Source organism: Pecten maximus, chromosome 9 (genome assembly GCF_902652985.1).
Source record: "Pecten maximus chromosome 9, xPecMax1.1, whole genome shotgun sequence".
In the NCBI taxonomy this organism is placed as follows: Eukaryota; Metazoa; Mollusca; class Bivalvia; order Pectinida; family Pectinidae; genus Pecten; species Pecten maximus.
Window position 1 is genome coordinate 14,527,328 of NC_047023.1, and position 18,599 is coordinate 14,545,926.

Consider the following 18,599-nt stretch of genomic DNA (forward strand, 5'->3'; position numbering starts at 1 on the left):
TTGGTCATGCAAAATAGTTTTAAACAATCAGAGACTGTGGACTTCTACTGCACAAATTGTGAAAAATGCAAATGATGACATAACAAAATGTACTTAAATGAATATGTTTTTATTTCAAAAATAGCTTTTGTATTAGACTTCAAATCATCTACAACATACAAATTAAAAGTAAACTTGCAATCATAAACCAATCTTGCCAATCTGACAGTAGCTGGTATTCAGTGTTCATATACACACCAGGTGCATTACTGTCTCCAGTCATAACACTATCCAGACTATGTATTTCCATTTTTTTTCTCTCAATAGATTTCGTTGGAATACATTTACCTTGGTCCATTATAACACATGTGGTCTTTCAATATAAGAGTGATTGAGAAGTGCAGGGATCAAATTTTCATCTAAATTCTCAATGCCATACAGAAATGGCAGCAGTACAATGCACTACACTAGAGATCTTCAAGGCACATATACACAATGTAGCCCTTGATGATCTCAAACACACACCGTAAACACACCCTCATAATGTTTTTATCTTATAGTTTCCACTAAAATTTAAAAAAAAAAAAAACTCTCACTGTACCCAAATCCCCGCACTTTTTTACTTCTTTTAAAAGCATACAACGATCCTTCCTGTGACCGTAATCGTCATTTTTGACGGAGGTTCCATAATTAAAGAAGAAGAAGAAATGTTCAAATATTAAATGAAGACCAAATTGCCATACTAAAAATTTTCAAATATTAAATGAAGACCAAATTGCCATACAGAAAATGTTCAAATATCAAATGAAGATCAAATTGCCCATAAGTATTTTCAAAATAAAAATACACATCTATATCTAGACTCGTCCTTGCTAATCCCTGTGAAGGTGTCCCACAATCAAATAAGACTGTTCATTTTACAGGAGTTTTAAGACAATTACACAAAACAATGTAATAATAGGCAGCTATCTTTAAATAGGCACATTTTCCTGAGGGACCTTATATAAGTGAAGATTAACCTTACACTAACTGACATATAAACTTGATACCTGAAGTCAGATCAACCTTGTATTCCTTTTCAGATATATATCAACCTAATCCTGATAGGTAAAACTTCAACCAGCTATTACCAAGTATTATAAGCACGTGGCCCTGTCCATAATCATCACATCTCAAAAACATTCTTTAAATAAGTATGACATTGTAATAAAGACATCACAAAAATTTGGGTGTCTGTTTTCCAATATCACTAGCCACTTGCACTAACTTCTTGTCACAGTAGTCTGTGTTGGAATAGTCCACTGACACTAACTTCTTGTCACAGTAGTCTGTGTTGGAATAGTCCACTGACACTAACTTATTGTCACAGTAGTCAGTGTCAGAATAGTCCACTGACACTAAGTTCTTGTCACAGTAGTCTGTGTTGGAATAGTCCACTGACACTAACTTATTGTCACAGTAGTCAGTGTCAGAATAGTCCACTGACACTAACTTATTGTCACAGTAGTCAGTGTTGGAATAGTCCACTGACACTAACTTATTGTCACAGTAGTCAGTGTCAGAATAGTCCACTGACACTAACTTATTGTCACAGTAGTCAGTGTTGGAATAGTCCACTGACACTAACTTCTTGTCACAGTAGTCAGTGTCAGAATAGTCCACTAACACTAAGTTCTTGTCACAGTAGTCTGTGTTGGAATAGTCCACTAACACTAACTTCTTGTCACAGTAGTCTGTGTCAGAATAGTCCACTAACACTAAGTTCTTGTCACAGTAGTCTGTGTCAGAATAGTCCACTGACACTAACTTATTGTCACAGTAGTCAGTGTCAGAATAGTCCACTGACACTAAGTTCTTGTCACAGTAGTCTGTGTTGGAATAGTCCACTGACACTAACTTCTTGTCACAGTAGTCAGTGTCAGAATAGTCCACTGACACTAACTTATTGTCACAGTAGTCTGTGTTGGAATAGTCCACTGACACCAACTTATTGTCACAGTAGTCTGTGTTGAAATAGTCCACTGACACTAACTTATTGTTGTGGGAGTCTGTGTTGGAATAGTCCACTAACACTAACTTATTGTCACAGGAGTCCAAGTTGAGGTAGGCCACTAGTGCTAACTTGTCATTGGAGTCGGGGTTGGAATAGGCCACTTATGCTGACTTGTTGTCATGGGAGTCTGAGTTGAAAATGGCCACTGGCACTAACTTGTCTTTGGAGCCTGTGTTTGAAAAGGTCAGTAGAGCTTAGCTAAATTGCTGTGGAAGACTGAGTTTTAAATGGCCACTGGCACTAACTTGCTGTCATTAGAGCAAGTATTGGAATGCATTGCACCGGCGTTAACTTGTTGTTGTGGGTATCTGTGTTGGAATTGGCCACTTTAATGTCAAATTAGTGCCTTCTACTTCCACATGTTCGTAAAACCACTTACGACAACAGCGACATTCTGTGCCACATTTTTCAGAGCCACACTTGGGACAAGGAAAGTGACAACCTTCACACTCCATGTCTAGGCAGTCACAGAGATCGAGACTGTTGTCAAGTAGGACACCGGTCTCATCATACAGCTGGTTCTTACGGATACTGTAAAGAAAACTCGGAGTTAGAAATATGTAGTTTAATACAATAACACATGAAATAAATGCAATTTAGGATTTCTACAAAGAGTTTAAAAGACAAATACACTTTGGGAAATGACAGACACCTCACCCTCAGTAGATATGAGCACCACATCTTACTCCAATAGAAACAGAAATCACACAGAAGCAGCATTTATAATTCTGATAATTTTTAGGGACCCCTTTAGTTTGAAAAGAACCAAATTTGAATACCATAATATTGATAGCATGACAGTACAGTGAAATTTATTCCTGTACCGATGCACTTTCCTTTATCAATTAATCAACATGGCACACCATCAAAGGACTTTATTTGTGTTTATCTTAACATGGCGCCAAAACAAAACTTCGGATAGCATGATCAGTCAGCAAAACAAGGAGAAATTGTTGTGTCTTTGAAACAGGCAATTTATGCCATTTTCACAATACACAATTCTCTTATTATACATGCATGCTATGATATTTTGTAGAAGATTGAAAATTTGTAAAAGATTACTTCTCTCTGTATATCCTTCTGTTCATCTTCCTCATTTCTCTGGCACTTCTTTCTGGATCAAAGTTATCCATAAACTTTCCAGGATTAGCAAATGTCAGCATACGGAGCTGCTTTGTCACAGTCTGCATAAAAGATCACATCAAATAATCTGTGAACAATGAGGTCTAAAAATCATATCACATGTTTATGTTGACATGCCAGAAATACAAGGATATAGGAGTGTCATATGAAAAACAAAATTTAGCACCGGTCACCTAGAAAGTGAAAACTGGGTTGGTTTGGTATTGTTTTACAATATATCAACACAATAAGGGCATTTAAGGAGTTAGGACAGTATCCATGAATTAAAGGGCTACTATTTGACAGGATTTTAGTGCAATCACACTGAAATGCTACATTTTGAATGATCGCGTGACTGCAGCCAAATGCGCAGCAGAGTAGTAGCAAGGCGCTATTTTATAGACCTTAGTTTGTCTCTGCCAGGAACACAGGGGTGAATGCTCAGCTAATGTCCAAATGAGCATGTGACAATCAACAGAGACATTAGGATACCCCAAAACTACCCCAAAAACCATCCTAATTGACATACAAATACAAGAACATATGACAATGTGCGAAAACATAATTTTGTACAGTACATAAGCAGTTTTACAGTGGCAGGTGTGTTGGCTTTAGTTAATAGAGGGGAGATAACCCTTTCAGAATGTGGCTATATTTTCATCATGAATATGACTGCGGAGATTAAACTTGTCACAAATTTTAACAATAATAAAATACTAAGAATTGTTCCATAAATCTCATTTGTTACTTAAGGTAATTAAGAAATTTATAATATATAACATATAAGCATCTTTTTCAAATTTCCGCTAGCACAGCATGATACCTTTGTGAAAGAACAGGGGAAAAAAACACATTCCTGTCAAGTGTCTCGACTGGAATCGAACCTGGGTCTCTTGCGTGATAAGCCACTCCTCCTCCTGATCGAGCCAAAAAGGCATGCTCTGCCAGCCAAATGACAGAGACTGTATTTAACACTAACCATTTCACACCTTAATTGTAGCAATAACAGCTAGCGTTATAATCATGTTTGTGTAGCGGGACTGGACTGGGTTGATCATTGGTGACCAGGTAGCTCGATTGGTAGAGCATCCGTCTAGTGTTCGGAGGTTCCGGGTTCAAACCCCACTCTGACCGTTAATTTTTTCTCCTCTCCTGTTACAAAATTGGCTCCCAACTAAAATATCCACGGTGCATGGTGGTATAAGGGTCTCGTGTGTTTTTTCGAGGGCGAAAACTTGGAAAAAAGGAGGGAGGTGTGTAGCGGGACTGGACTGGGTTGATCATCAGTGACCAGGTAGCTCGATTGGTAGAGCATCCAGCTAGTGTTCGGAGATCCGGGGTTCGAACCCTGGTCTGGTCACTAACATTTTCTCCTGTCCTGTTACATTATAATCATGACACATGTACACCTTGCAGTATTTTGAATTTTTCTGTGATTCTGCACAACCAATGGTAATTGTTTAACTCGGTTTCTCAAATACATATGTTTAAACGTTTTAATCCATGAAGCAAACATGACAACATCAACTGAGTACACTATTCTAAAATGTATGGTTAGCTTTCATTATTTTTTCTACAAAACTTACATTTCCATCGTCACTACCAGTCCCGTCGTTAGAATTGGCATTGTCATCTTCGATTCCAAATGGGTGTACTTCTTGTGTTGACTTTTTGTCACTACCGTTGGGCGGATTGGGTGCTGGAGGTTTAGCTTTGTTCTTACAACTCCTTTGTCGATCGATTCTCCGGTCTTCCATTTTAAAGCGCCCTCTATTTTTTGTTTGCGATCAGAGCACTACAAATGTTTGACTACATTGCAACTTCCGCCAAGCGTATTAGACACCGAGTAATCACAACTTCGTTTGCTGTCAACAGATTGTCAGTGATTTGCTGCGAAAAACGACAACAGTCACAGAGCAGGTAGACTATATGTCTATAGATATGAAATTGTACAGTAATCATTCAAAATTCACCATCTTTTTTACTACAAAAATATTGCATACGCAGAATCATGTTAAGAACCATCACTCTATGATCATGATGTGTACAGTACAGTACTGAAACAGCAGTTTAACGTTTGAGTAACACAACTACTGTAGATCTACTTCGAGTTATAAATAAATTACTGCAGGATGATTTTGAATAGAAACACATAATTTCTTTTATACGTTTTAACAAAAAAGGATGTCACAAGATGGCCCCATAATCGTTGCGTGTATGCATTTGGTAGCTGTAAAGCATGGTACATTTTACGTAAAAAGGGAATTATTCAGTTCAGAAATCACAAACACAGTACTGTCAGTTGTCAATGGAGAACAAAGTCGGTGATATGAATTGGCATCTTATATAACTAGGAACTGGTCAGGATTTTTTCCCTTGTAGCTTGTTGTGTGCCTTCAATTTTGGCATGACAGAGAGCAAAAGTGCATAACCCCAGAGAAATCGAAGATGTGTTAATACTTGGCTAGCTAGCCTAGGCATGTACTATTAAACTTATAGATGTATCGCAGATTTAAAACTGTTCCAAGTCTAAGGTGTACATTATACATTACAATAAACATGAGTAAAAACATTCTTACGTTTAAATGTGAATTAAACATTTAAGTTTCACTCATACTAAAGGAAAGTTCGCCAAAATAGATCATGATGTCATTCTGAGCATGCGCACAAAATTGGTTGGCAAGAACCATTACAAAAATCTTTGGAATATGGAAAAAGCTCTTTGGATCATTCTTGTCAAACTTATTTGTACAGCCGATCACACAACACGATACAACCATTGCTAATCGGTGAGAATATTACGACTAATCGTCTAGAATCAAACCTCCATCTTGCCAACCAATATATCACGTGACCAGTTGCTGACGTCACAGCGAACACTCCTATATATACATATATAAAGCTAACATGCTATTTACATATTTTTATGAGAAGTCAAACAGTACTGGCCATCATGACATGCAATGAAATAATTGAAATGGCCTATATTTGGATACAATATTGTCTGCATGAAAATCATGGCAACTTTTTTTATTGTCTGGGGCATTCGATTATTTTTTTAATTTCTTTGATTCATAGTAGGAGCTGCGGTTATTAATTGTAGGAAATCAAATACAGTACAAGAGTACCAAAATAGCATAGTTAGTGTGGATGGAAGGCACAATGATAATGAATTTACGTGTATATACTCACCTTTAAAGTGTACCCTGAACGAAAAATTATATTTAATATGTTATTGGTATTGATTAATAAACAAGAATGCAGAAAACCGCATCAAAATTGGCTGAACCATTACCGTGTAATTGCGATTTTTCTCGAAAACACACCTGAAGCCCAAAGCCGAATACCTCGTTTTGGTGACCTCTGACCTGTGACGTCACAGGTTGAACACGATCGAAACCGCCATATAGGAAATATATAGAAACAAACGTGAACACGTGCCTATAATTAATGCGAATAAGACAACAAAAATGAAAGTGCAGAATAAACTCTCTGAGTTATATTTGTGAATTAGTTAATAACAAGTGCTACCGAAACCAGGGACATATAATTTTCTTTTTAAACGGGCCATATATAACATGTAGCATCTCACTAATTTTCTCTCATAACGAGCCATATACAACATGTAACGTCTTACTAATTTTCTATTATAACGGGCCAAATACAACATGTATCATCTTATTTATTTTCTATTATAACAGGTCGTATATAACATGCATATTTATTTATTTTCTAATTTAACGGGTCGTTGTAACATGTAAGACATTTGAACAACGGACCGTTTATAACGACTTACATCATATAGCCTTTATTATGAGGGCATGACCGGTTTGTTACATACAAATGTACCAGTATTGATTTCGGTTATAATACTTCTAGTAATACAAGTTTAAAATGCAATTCATACAAGATGTGAAAAAATGCTAATCATTTTGAATTTGTTATTAGCCAAAACAGCAATGATACCGTTATTTGTGATTTTTGGGTAATTGTCCGCAATTGATAAAACGTGTCCATGAAAGATCAGTAACTCCCAGACAAGATTCATCAAGTAAATTTTCAACATCATGGGTATATACATGTATATATATATGAATGAGGTAACTTTGGTTAATTATTCTATAGACAAACCTTTGAGATACGATTTTTTTTCGTTTGTAAGGAGTTTGATTTCAACAACTTGAAAATGTATTCCCTATAGTACAAACGCAATTCTTAATAAAATTCAAGCTCAATTTATGTACAACCTGTAAAAGCATGTCTTCGGAACTTTTTTGAATGCACAGAAACCAAACGCATGAACTCGCAAGCAATTATCGGCGTGTGCCGATTAGAACACCAGAAATCACAGACACCTGTGGTGCAGTGACAGGTGTGACGAGCTTGTGGACCGTAATTTCACACCTGGTAATTGTTTAGCGGTATACTAACCCATTCAAACTTGAGAATTCGTAATTCTCCGAACATGTTTAACATCTGTTAAAAGTTCCTTTTTAAGTGAAGATATGACTTGCAACACGAATGGAAAGCAAAACCACAAGGATCTGGATCACTTCATAATAATGACACAATTAAAAAAAATAATAGCAAAAAATACCTAAAATTTGAAAAAAAAATCGTTCACGAATATCATTGCGAGTTTATAAGTTTTAGTATTAATTATGATTAGTCACAATGAAATAAATTGTATGTTTTTTATCATAAAAAATGGAGCTAAAATGATGGTTTTACTAAGTACCTATGCTTTATACCTGTACAGAAAATATCAGTTATATTATAATTGTTGCGAATCACTTTTATATAATTTCACTGACAACGATCGTATATAAATTATATCTTTCTCAAGCATTTAATCGTCCTTAATCCCCGAGACCATGGCATGTAAAATAAGGGATAAAATCTGTATATGGAGAAGTTTGTTGTAGACTTCAACACTGGTATTCATACGGGAGAGAGATTTAGTCTATTGTAGATCATGATGATTATAATATATTACTTTCTAAATTAAGTGTCCTTCATGACTAGAAGCGGGTTTTGTATAGAATATAACGCATGGATTTACTGTACGTGTGTTCGTCTTTTCTCACAAACCAGAGTATCCAGAACTGTTGTATTGTATATAGGTCTCTGGTTTATTTGAATATTAATTTGCGAATGATATGGCACATTATTTTATTTAAAAATGTTGATGCTGTGTTCCTTTCTTTGGTAATGAGTAAGAAATGGTAAACACATAACTAATATACATTTATTGGTGATTGACCGATTATTACACCAGTCTGTGTTAACCAGATTTCAGATTTCAGAGTCAATTTTACTATTTATTTATTTATTTTTTAAACTCAAACTTATATTGTTGGATTCCGACTTTTTGTCGGCAATATTCCCCAAATTCAACAACCTCAAATCTCATGTCCAGGTCGTATTCAGACATGTTTGTGCTGCTACTGTTCACACTGTCCTCTATGCTACTGGCCACCATAACAGTCACTCCGTTCAACCTGTGACTTCATAGACTGAAGAGTTCCAAATCAGCGTGACTGACCGATACGCTGATTAGCAGTCGACCGACAGGTGCAAATCGCGTACTTCGATGTGCGATATCTCGGCACTCGGCCAACCGATTTTGATGCGGTTTGCGACATTCTTCTTTGGTGATTACAAAGAATAACATATTTGATTATCTTTTTATGTTCAGGGTACACTTTAACCTACCTCTGTAGCTAGACAACCAGGGTTTTACTCTCTGACTGGATGGGAAAAGTAAAAAGGTAGCTATAGTGGGCCATCTGCCCAACCACATGGATTTTCTTGGGTACTCCTGTTTCCACTACATACATGTGTATAAGGAACACACACACACACCTGTGTTTTGTGTCTTTCTATCTAGACCAACAATAGTGATTATATTAGTATTAGTTGTGGATATGATTTATATATTTCTCTATTTTTTGTAAAATATTTCATTGCTGGTACATGTATATTATAATTACTTGCTTGGGATACATGTTCCTTATCAACCCATACAATGATACATTATATAACTATATCTGTCTTCAGATGATGAACTTCCTGGACCTTGGATAAGTACCCTAGACTTCAGTGTTACAATGATGTGGCAGCATGGGTAACCAGAATGTGAAAGGACATCACCTCTGGCCAACAAGTTGTATGCCAGGTATCAACCGTAACATTGACACTGATGTCGCCCTCCCAAGCAGTGGGTCAGAAGATGAGGGCGATGTTGATAATGTCACATGGAGAGAACTGGAGAATGCTGTTGTCAACAACGATGGAGAATGCCTAGATCAACTGATTAACTGTGGTGCAAATATCAATACGCCACTGAATGAAAAAGGAGAAACAGCATTAATTTTGTCTGTCAAACTCACCCATTTACAACTAGTACGTATCTTACTTGCACAGACACTGTGTAAAAAGAACTGTTTGAATGTCAATAACTGTTCAGCATTAGACCTTGCTATTATAACTGCCTTCGACAATCGTCTGGAGCCACGCCATACGTTGGCCTGGCAGATCATTAAGTGCCTTATGGAGGCCAATTCTGAACCGGTCTGTAAGGATGCCATGATGTATGTTATACGAACTGCATTGAAATACAATGATGAATTGTTTCTGTACAGACTCATACAGGCTGCCATTGACTGTTCAAAATCCTTTAAATTTCATGAACTTCTTCTCCAGAAACTACACAGACACCAACCAATTTACATGGACAGCATAGACCCATTGCTAATGAATGCATCAGATTTCAGTGTAAAACTGGTACGTTATGGGTTACCCACAGACCTTGAATATGTAGTAAATTCCTTTATGTACTACCTTGAATCTTACTGGGATTCCAAGGAGAACAAGAACAGTGTCCTTCAGAAGTTGATCCTGTATGCAACAGCAGCAGGATGGTGCTGGTCTCAACAGCAGATATCACACATACACCAGGTCAATCCAGCTGTCGGGCGCTGGTGTAGTCGACAGCTCACTCAGCCTTTGTCATTGGGACATCTGGCACGTAAGACATTTCGAACAAGTCTCGGGACTGACATCTCTGTAGCAATAAGCAGTCTACCATTCCAGCTACCAGAGTCTCTGAAGTTGTACCTCATTCTTAAGGATGTCGACGAGATCCTCAACAGCAGAATTCCAATGAAGGAAATATTTCTGTAATTTTTCTACACTAGTTCCATTTTATTGATGTTATATTTACTGTCTACACTTTAATACTGCAGCATAAAATGCAGCATTTGAAAATTTGTACTATTTCTAAAACTAATTTTGTATACAATAGGATTTCATGAGCCTGTTAATTTTCTAAAACAATATATTGGATCACCAATCAGTATTGTAGATTTAGTTAAATTGCAAAGGATTAGGATAAGGCACACATAGATGTATAAAAATAAATAAATGTTATAATGTTTTAAATGTATAATATTGGTACTTCTTTTAGCATATTGAAATTAAAGTTATCAAAGTATAGCTGATTGTGGCATTGCTTGAACTGTAGACTTATACTCAGAAAAAAATGGTTTACACCTTCTACGATGTATATATAGATACTAAGTTGTCAGATTTTTGTATTTAAATGGGTACCTTTACTTACGTTCACCTTCCATAAGGTTGAAAAATGTGAAATCTTCACGCAACTCTTTCTGATGAATAGGGCAGACTATATAGTGATATTTACCTGATACATGCAATGATAGAATGAATTTCTGTCAGATTTCAAGGATCACTTTTATCCATAATTACAAATTTGATTTAAACTTATATAATTGATACTTATATTTCAATGAAATGACCATTAATTCAAATGATCATGAGCACCATTGTAAAGATAGGGATTTTGCTTTCATCAATGCCAGCTGTTCATACAGTATTACATATAGTCTTCTTACTTTAAAGAATTGAGACGATAGACATTGCTACAGTATTATAATCAGATGCATCAATCTACTTTTGATACTTTTAAGTTGTGAGTAGACCGTTATAGTGCTTTATAAATCTAGTAAACAATGAATTATCTCCCTTGGACTGATCAAGACGATGTGCCAATTCAAGTTATTGAGCTCTTTTATGTTGGGTTTGACTGTTAATTTGTGGTAAATGTTTGCAAAACTCGGAATCACAGACTGAGAATATAAGCAATATCATCTTCATATGTTGAAGTACAATGTACAAGTACATGTAAATGAATTTATAATGTATATTGCCCAAAGACTGCCCTGTGTTACAGTTATTTCAGTTGGAACATCAAGAGATGTATTAGTGTTTTTCTCGTTCAGTGTTGCATTTAAGTGTTTATACTTTTGCATGTGATGATCAATGAATTTTGAACTTGATACGGATGTTTTATATAAAAGAGGATAAATGATCATCAAATGAAGTTTGTAAGTAATAATCTCATTTTTACACAGGTGAACATAAATTGAAAATCTATACATGTTGAGAGAATATTTGTCACTAAAAAATCTGATAATGTTTTTCCACCGATGCCTTATAATTATGTAATTCCTCAGGATAAGAAAACATGTGGTTATACACCAGTAGATGTACTGTACACCGTACAAGCAATAGTTTATGTTGTGATATTGTACAAAACTCAACCAGATGTAAGTGGCCATTGGTGGTTGGGTGGCACATTGGTAACAAACCTACTGTTCACCTAATTCTTCCGGGGTTCGATTCCCTGATAAGACATGACAAGGTATTTGATTACAATCACCTGCCTGACCACATTGATTTTCCCCAAGTGCTCTGGTTTCCTCTCACAGTAAAAGCCCTCTTCCAATTACATTCGGCCAAAAATCTTGATTAATTTAATTGATATAATACTTGCATGGTCAAATGTGCTAGAATTTTTAAATTGCTTTTTGAATGATGAAGAGGCCAATTTAACATACTATACAAAATAATGTAGAATGAAAGGATATTATGTTTGAACACACAGAAAAGAACAAGACCAATATACTAACTTTAAAAATTGCATAAATTATCTTGATAAGTCAAAAGTTAGAATATCAACAGATGAGTAATATACAGTTCATTGTTCCAGCCTTTTTCTAAATGTATATTATCAAGCACATTGTACTCCTTTACGCACTTTTTATACATATTTGGAAAGATGATGAGATTTGCATCTGTAATAATATTCCAATGCCAATTTACATGTACAATTGTATCTTAAATACCCTAATTCATCCTCAGCCCAAGCTTTAATTTTCATATATATGATGTTCAAAATTGAAATTATTGATGGAATTAAATCATTCATTTATTGATGTCCTATATAAGATATTATCTGTTTCTTGTCATTTCTATGCTGCAACAGTTACAGAAGTAAAATCTGTCCTTGTTACTGGATTCTGTTGTGTTCATTGAAGAATAATTTAATACTCAATAATTCAAAATCTGTCCTTAACATATTTAAATTTAAAATGCCAGGTATTTAATGGATTACCATGGTAAATATATATCAAGTACATTACAATTTTTGTTGAATGTTAATAATGTTCAAAGAACAGACATTATTGGGTAAATATTGATAAATTCTGTACAGAAACAGATTATATAACAATAAATAACGACCTCATAGTCTTATAAACAAAAATATCATTTAATATCCTCAAATTTACTACAAGATTTGTTTAAGAAAAAAAGATATCAAGGATTTGATGTATTGCTATATTTCACAAACAAATTTGAAGTGTTGTAATTATAAACTGCCACAGTAAGCCTAGTTATTACATGCATATGTTCAGTTTGAAAATTTGTATGGGTATCCTTAAACTGGTCAACAGACCCTAAGTTTTTTTGTTGAGAATTGCCAAGCTAAATTCTAATACTAGATTATCTGCCCCTAGTTTGAAACTTCGAGAATCCGACATATCCTCAGGACCAAAATCATAAAGCTCAATGATTTTAATATTCTAGAGATGGGGGCCAGTCTGGGGTATCATTTTTGAAGTGTTTTTAGATGTTGCATTGTTTGAACTTTGATGTCTGATGTTAAAACTAGAAGTGCTCAAGTTTGAAATATTAATAGAATTCTGTTGTTTTCCCATTTGAAGCAGCTCAGGAAGTGTTTGAACCTTACACATGTTCTCTGGCAATTTACCTCATTTGAGCGTACCTAATGGTGGGCTTTTAAAATCATTTCTCGTCTGTGATTTGTCTTATCGGTTCTGTAAACAATTTTTGTTATCGCTGCTTCACACATTTAGTACATGTATTTATGGGGTAGCTAGTTTCACATGTCACATTAATTAAAGATGGCCACCAGCGGCCATTTAGTTTTTTGAAATTTGTTACTGATATATCTCAAGAACTACTAAGTACTAAAGTTATGTTCTTGAATTATTCAAGACATGTCCAGGGTGGGTCCCAGTTGTGTGTGTTGTATCTTGAGCCTGATTGAATATTCATAATGGCCACTGTGGCCAGTATCTTCAAAATTTTCAAAAGTACAATTTCAAAGACAACAAATTATAGAACTTCAGTAAAAGAGTAGACAAGATCAAACTTAACTAAAACCAATAAAGCTCTTAAAGTGGTGCGTTCCAAAAGCTTTCTGGGATCTATATTGTCCTTAAAACAATTGATGGTATTTCTATGGTTATTAGCTCACCTGGACCGAAGGTTCTGTGAGCTTATGTCATGGCGCGCATCCGGTGTCCGTCTTGTCCGTATTCCGTCAACATTTGCTTCAAATCGCTACTAGTCAAAAAGTTCTTATTGGATTTTGACCAAATTTGGTAAGAAACATCCTTGGCAAAAGGGGATCAGATTTTGCATAAATGGTGACTCTGACCCCCAAGGGGCCGAAGGGGTGGGGCCCAATATGGGAAATTAAGGCAATTCCTTTAAATCGCTACTAGTCAAAACGTTATGAATGGATTTGAGCCCAATTTTGGTCAAAAACATCCTTGGGGGAAGGGGAACAGATGTTGCATAAATGGTTACTCTGACCCCTAAGGGGCCGATAGGGCGGGGCCCAATATGGGAAATAGAGGTAATTCCTTTAAATCACTACTTGTCATAAAGTTATGAATGGATTTGAACCAAATTTAGTCAGAAACATCCTTGGAGGAAGGAGAACAGATTTTGCATAAATGATGACTCCGACCCCCGAGGGACTAAAAGGGAGGGACCCAATAGGGGAAATTTAGAGGTTATAACTTTAAATCACTACTAGTTATAAAGTTATGAATGGATTTGAACCCAATTTGGTCAGAAACATCCTTTGGGGAAGGGAAACAGATTTTGCATAAATGGTGACTCTGACCCGAAAGGGGCCAAAGGGGCAGGGCCCAATAGGGGAAATAGAGGTAATTCCTTTAAATCGCTACTAGTCATAAAGTTATGAATGGATTTGAACCCGATTTAGTTAGAAACATCCTTGGGGGAAGGGGAACAGATTTTGCATAAATGGTGACTCTGACCCCTGAGGGGCCAAAGGGGTGGGGCCAATAGGGGAAATAGAGGTAATTCCTTTAAATCGCTACTAGTCATAAAGTTATGAATGGATTTGAACCCAATTTAGTCAGAAACATCCTTGGGGGAAGGGGAACAGATTTTGCATAAATGGTGACTGATCCGAGGGGCCATAGGGGTGGGGCCCCAGAGGGGAAATAAAGGTAATTCCTTTAAATCGCTACTAGTCATAAAGTTGAATGCATGTTGTAAAAACAATCCTTGAGGTCTTTCAGACCCTTAGAGAGTCTAGACTTCGTTATTTATTTAAAGCAGTTTGGATCCCCACACTATAACCATATATAGCATTGTTTGAGATTGACAAATAAAACGAATTGAACATGAACATTATTTTCACATTTGGTCAAATCCAACCAGGTGAGTAATATAGGCCCCATGGGCCTCTTGTTGTAAGTTTTCTATTACACTGTTTCACAATTGTAATTGTGTTGTCTATTTTTAACCTTGTTTGCCACTGTCTTTATAGTGTATAGGTTTAAAAGCTGGGTATTGATAACACTATAGGTAATATTTAAAGAATCTGATGTAAAAACATCAGACTTTTGTGCCAAAATAGGATAAATAATAACAGTTTGGGATAACATTTAAGGCATTGGTTACACTCCATGCAAAAATCAGCTAAATGTAGGAAAATATCACAGCAATAAATATATAAAAATCAGGCGTGAATTTTGCAAAGCTTCATTTTTTGCAAATGAATGAATGCAAGTAACTTCAAAACTGGGGAGAGCAAAGCCTGATAATCAATTCACTAAGACATTTATTGGTGACAGTCTGAAAAGTATAGTCATCAAGAGAAATTGTCACAGCAGGTACTGAAATGACTAGGCACCTACGGTATATGGGTTTATCCTATCTACTGTTTATTTGTTATTATGTCCCAATATCTGCTATGCTAAGTTGTATTTGAATGGCTTTTCCAGGAAAAGTTATTATGTTGTTACATGGCAGAAAGCCATAACAAATTAAGTCAATGTGACCTAATTTTGACCTTTGACCCAATCTTACTGTTGTCTTTTTTGTATATTATGTATAACAGAGTTTCAAATATCAAATGTAGTTCAAAATGAAGTATATTTTGACCTCGAAACCCCACCATTGAACTATGTTCGTCGGAGACATATTTTAAGGTCAAAACTTTGTCAGCACCGAGCAGTTGGATTGAAGCTATTAAGAAATGATTGATTTTGAGGTAGGTATGCAGGAAGAAATCAGATTTGTAGTACATGTTCTTGATTACTGATATTGTAAACTCAAGACTTGATTATATATGACCTGATACTTTAATGATATTTTAATTTGATATCTTACAACTGATGTGTAACTGGAAGGCTCTCCGATGGAGGCAAATGAGATGGTTCTTATCTCATAACAGAGATGTATTAAGGGATATTTTACAAGGAGGTTTTAAAAGTGCTGTTATACTTATGATATTTGTGTATCAGGGATATCTTACTCCTGACTCTCTTATTTTTACAAATAAGAATACCAACTTGGTGGAAGTCATCATCAATCAGTTGTACATTTTTTTGTAAAAAAAAATAATTAAGAAATCGAGAATTTCTATCTACATGTATATGCATGACGTATCAGGGTATTATAGAAACTAGTCGGACATGTGACTTTATAGTGATAACAACCCTGAAGACAATAGATATAAAGAAAATGCATCAATGTTTTTATATGGAAGAAAACCAGATTATTTGATTTAACGGTTTCTGATGTTTTATCTAATACCTTTACAAATCTGATAAAAGGCCGATAAAACATTAGAAACCTTCTGATTACAGAATGCTGTCATATGCTCCAGCCACACAACTGTAATGACGCCCTGGTAATCTACCAGGTAATTTAAATTAGACTTGTAATTTTTAGCTCACCTGGTCTGAAGGACCAAGGTGAGCTTATGCCGTACCGTGGCGTCAGGGGTCAGGCGTCCGTCCGTCTGTCAATACAATTGACTTCTTCTGAACCAATGATGAATTTAATCAAATTTGGTAGGAAGCATCCTTTGGTGGGTGGGATTCAAATTTACAGATATGATGGGGCTGACTCCCAGGGGCCCTGAGGGGCAAGGCCAAAAGGGGTCCATTTGGCAATATTGATATTAACGACTTCTTCTCAGGACCTAAACAATGTTTGACATTGATATTTCAGTGGTAACATATCTAGGTGGCTGGGATTCAAATTGATACAAATGAATGGAACTGACCTGCCAGGGGTCCAAGGGGTGGGGCCAAAAGGGGTCCATTTGACAATATTGATATTAATGACCTCAGGCCCCTGGGGGATCAGCCCATCAGTTGTATACATTTGAATCCCAGCCACCTAGGGATGCTACGGCTGAAACATCTATGTCATACATAGCTTAGTTCCAGAGAAGAAGTCATTAATATCAATATTGTCAAATGGACTGCTATAAAGCACTTCTTGCATTTTTGAAACTATTAAGATCAAGAGATGAACACAATTCTAATGTAAAAATAAGCCCAGGGGTCCTTCCCCACCCCCAAAGGGCTTAAGGTTTCTTTAAACACAATCTTGTTAAGTCTTGACTTCGTTTCTAGGTTATATCTTTGAAGCAGTTAAGATCCCCATCCCATAATCATACATATACAATGTAGCATTGTTAGACATTAACAAATATAACATGAACATTATTTCTATGTTTGCTCAAATAAACCAGGTGAGTGATACAGGCCCTCTGGGTCTCTTGTATTATCCTCTATGACACACTACAATGCTAGGATCCTGTAGGGTACCAGGTACACAAGAATACTAGCATCCTCTAGGGTATAGGGTACTGCATGGGTACACAAGAATACTACGATCCTCTAGGGTACTGGGTTCACTAGAATACTAGGATCCTGTAGGGTACCAGGTACACAAGAATATAAGGATGGGTACACAAGAATACTTGGATCATCTAGGGTACTGGGTACACAAGAATACTTGGATCCTATAGGGTACTGGGTACACAAGAATACTACGATCCTCAAGAGTACTGGGTACACAAGAATACTAGAATCCTCTAGGGTACTGGGTACACAAGAATACTAGGATTATCTAGGGTACTGGGTACACAAGAATACTACGATCCTCTAGGGTACTAAGTACACAAGAATACTACGATCCTCTAGGGTACTGGGTACACAAGAATACTAGGATCCTCTAGGGTACTAAGTACACAAGAATACTAGAATCATCTAGGGTACTGGGTTCACTAGAATACATGTACTAGGATAATCTAGGGTATATAGGGTACCGGGCACACTAGAATACTAGGATCCTCTAGGGTACCTGGTACACTAAAATACTAGGATCCTCTAGGGTACTTTTAATTTGATAGGCCTGGAAGCCATTCTCCTCAGCTTAATTGGTTATATATATAGGTGATAATGCTAGTTTAATCCTGCTGCTGATTTCTGTTGTACATAAACATCAGTTTACTTTCAAAGCATTAAAATAATGTCAAAAACAATAAAATAACACATTCTTCTGTCTTTTTATTAGCCCATCATCAGATGGTTGGCTATTCAAATCGCCTGCATCTGTGGTCCATCCATCGGTAAACTTTCCTTGTTAGTGCTATTTCTGGAGGGATATTCCCCAAACTCAGTGTGTAGGTTCCTCCTGGTCCCTAGTTGTGCCAATAAGATTTCAATTTTTAATTAGAAAAAACAAAATGGCCGACTGGCAGCCATCGTGGATTTTGAGAATCAAAGTTTGTTATTGCTATTTCTTGAAAAGTACTGGAAGGATATATTCCTCAAACTTATTAAACTTCTTGTGTTTTTTCCCATTGATCCCTAGTTTTGCCTAATGAATTTAAATTTTTTTTATTAGAAAAGCAAAATGGCCCACAGGCGGCTTTATTGGATTTTGAGAATTGAAGTTTGTTATTTCTTGAAAAGTACTTGAGGGATATTCCTCA

At 36.1% G+C, this 18,599-nt stretch overlaps 2 protein-coding genes across 2 annotated transcripts; one reads left to right on the plus strand and one right to left on the minus strand.

Annotated features, from left to right (window-relative positions):
* Positions 1 to 93: 93 nt before the first annotated feature.
* LOC117334662 (ARL14 effector protein-like) lies at positions 94 to 4,919 on the minus strand. Its single transcript, XM_033894412.1, has 3 exons — positions 4,741 to 4,919; positions 3,095 to 3,216; positions 94 to 2,563 (listed from the first exon to the last, which is right to left on the minus strand). The coding sequence occupies exons 1-3, from the start codon at positions 4,909 to 4,911 to the stop codon at positions 2,320 to 2,322; spliced, it is 537 nt and encodes a 178-aa protein (XP_033750303.1). The 5' UTR covers positions 4,912 to 4,919; the 3' UTR covers positions 94 to 2,319.
* Positions 4,920 to 4,981: 62 nt separating this feature from the next.
* LOC117334655 lies at positions 4,982 to 12,535 on the plus strand. Its single transcript, XM_033894402.1, has 2 exons — positions 4,982 to 5,074; positions 9,215 to 12,535. Exon 2 carries the CDS (start codon positions 9,278 to 9,280, stop codon positions 10,337 to 10,339), a length of 1,062 nt encoding a protein of 353 aa, XP_033750293.1. The 5' UTR covers positions 4,982 to 5,074; positions 9,215 to 9,277; the 3' UTR covers positions 10,340 to 12,535.
* The last annotated feature ends 6,064 nt before the right edge of the window (positions 12,536 to 18,599 follow it).

What these genes read in the sequence shown, in the direction of transcription:
- LOC117334655 (XM_033894402.1), top strand. Translation starts at nt 9,278, where the DNA reads ATGGGTAACCAGAATGTGAAAGGACATCACCTCTGGCCAACAAGTTGT.
- LOC117334662 (XM_033894412.1), bottom strand. Translation starts at nt 4,911, where the DNA reads ATGGAAGACCGGAGAATCGATCGACAAAGGAGTTGTAAGAACAAAGCT. An exon ending in CTGGTAGTGACGATGGAAAT is followed by an intron (nt 3,217 to 4,740) that starts GTAAGTTTTGTA and finishes TCTTTTATGCAG; the next exon opens with ACTGTGACAAAGCAGCTCCG. An exon ending in AGAAGGATATACAGAGAGAA is followed by an intron (nt 2,564 to 3,094) that starts GTAATCTTTTAC and finishes TTTTCTTTACAG; the next exon opens with TATCCGTAAGAACCAGCTGT.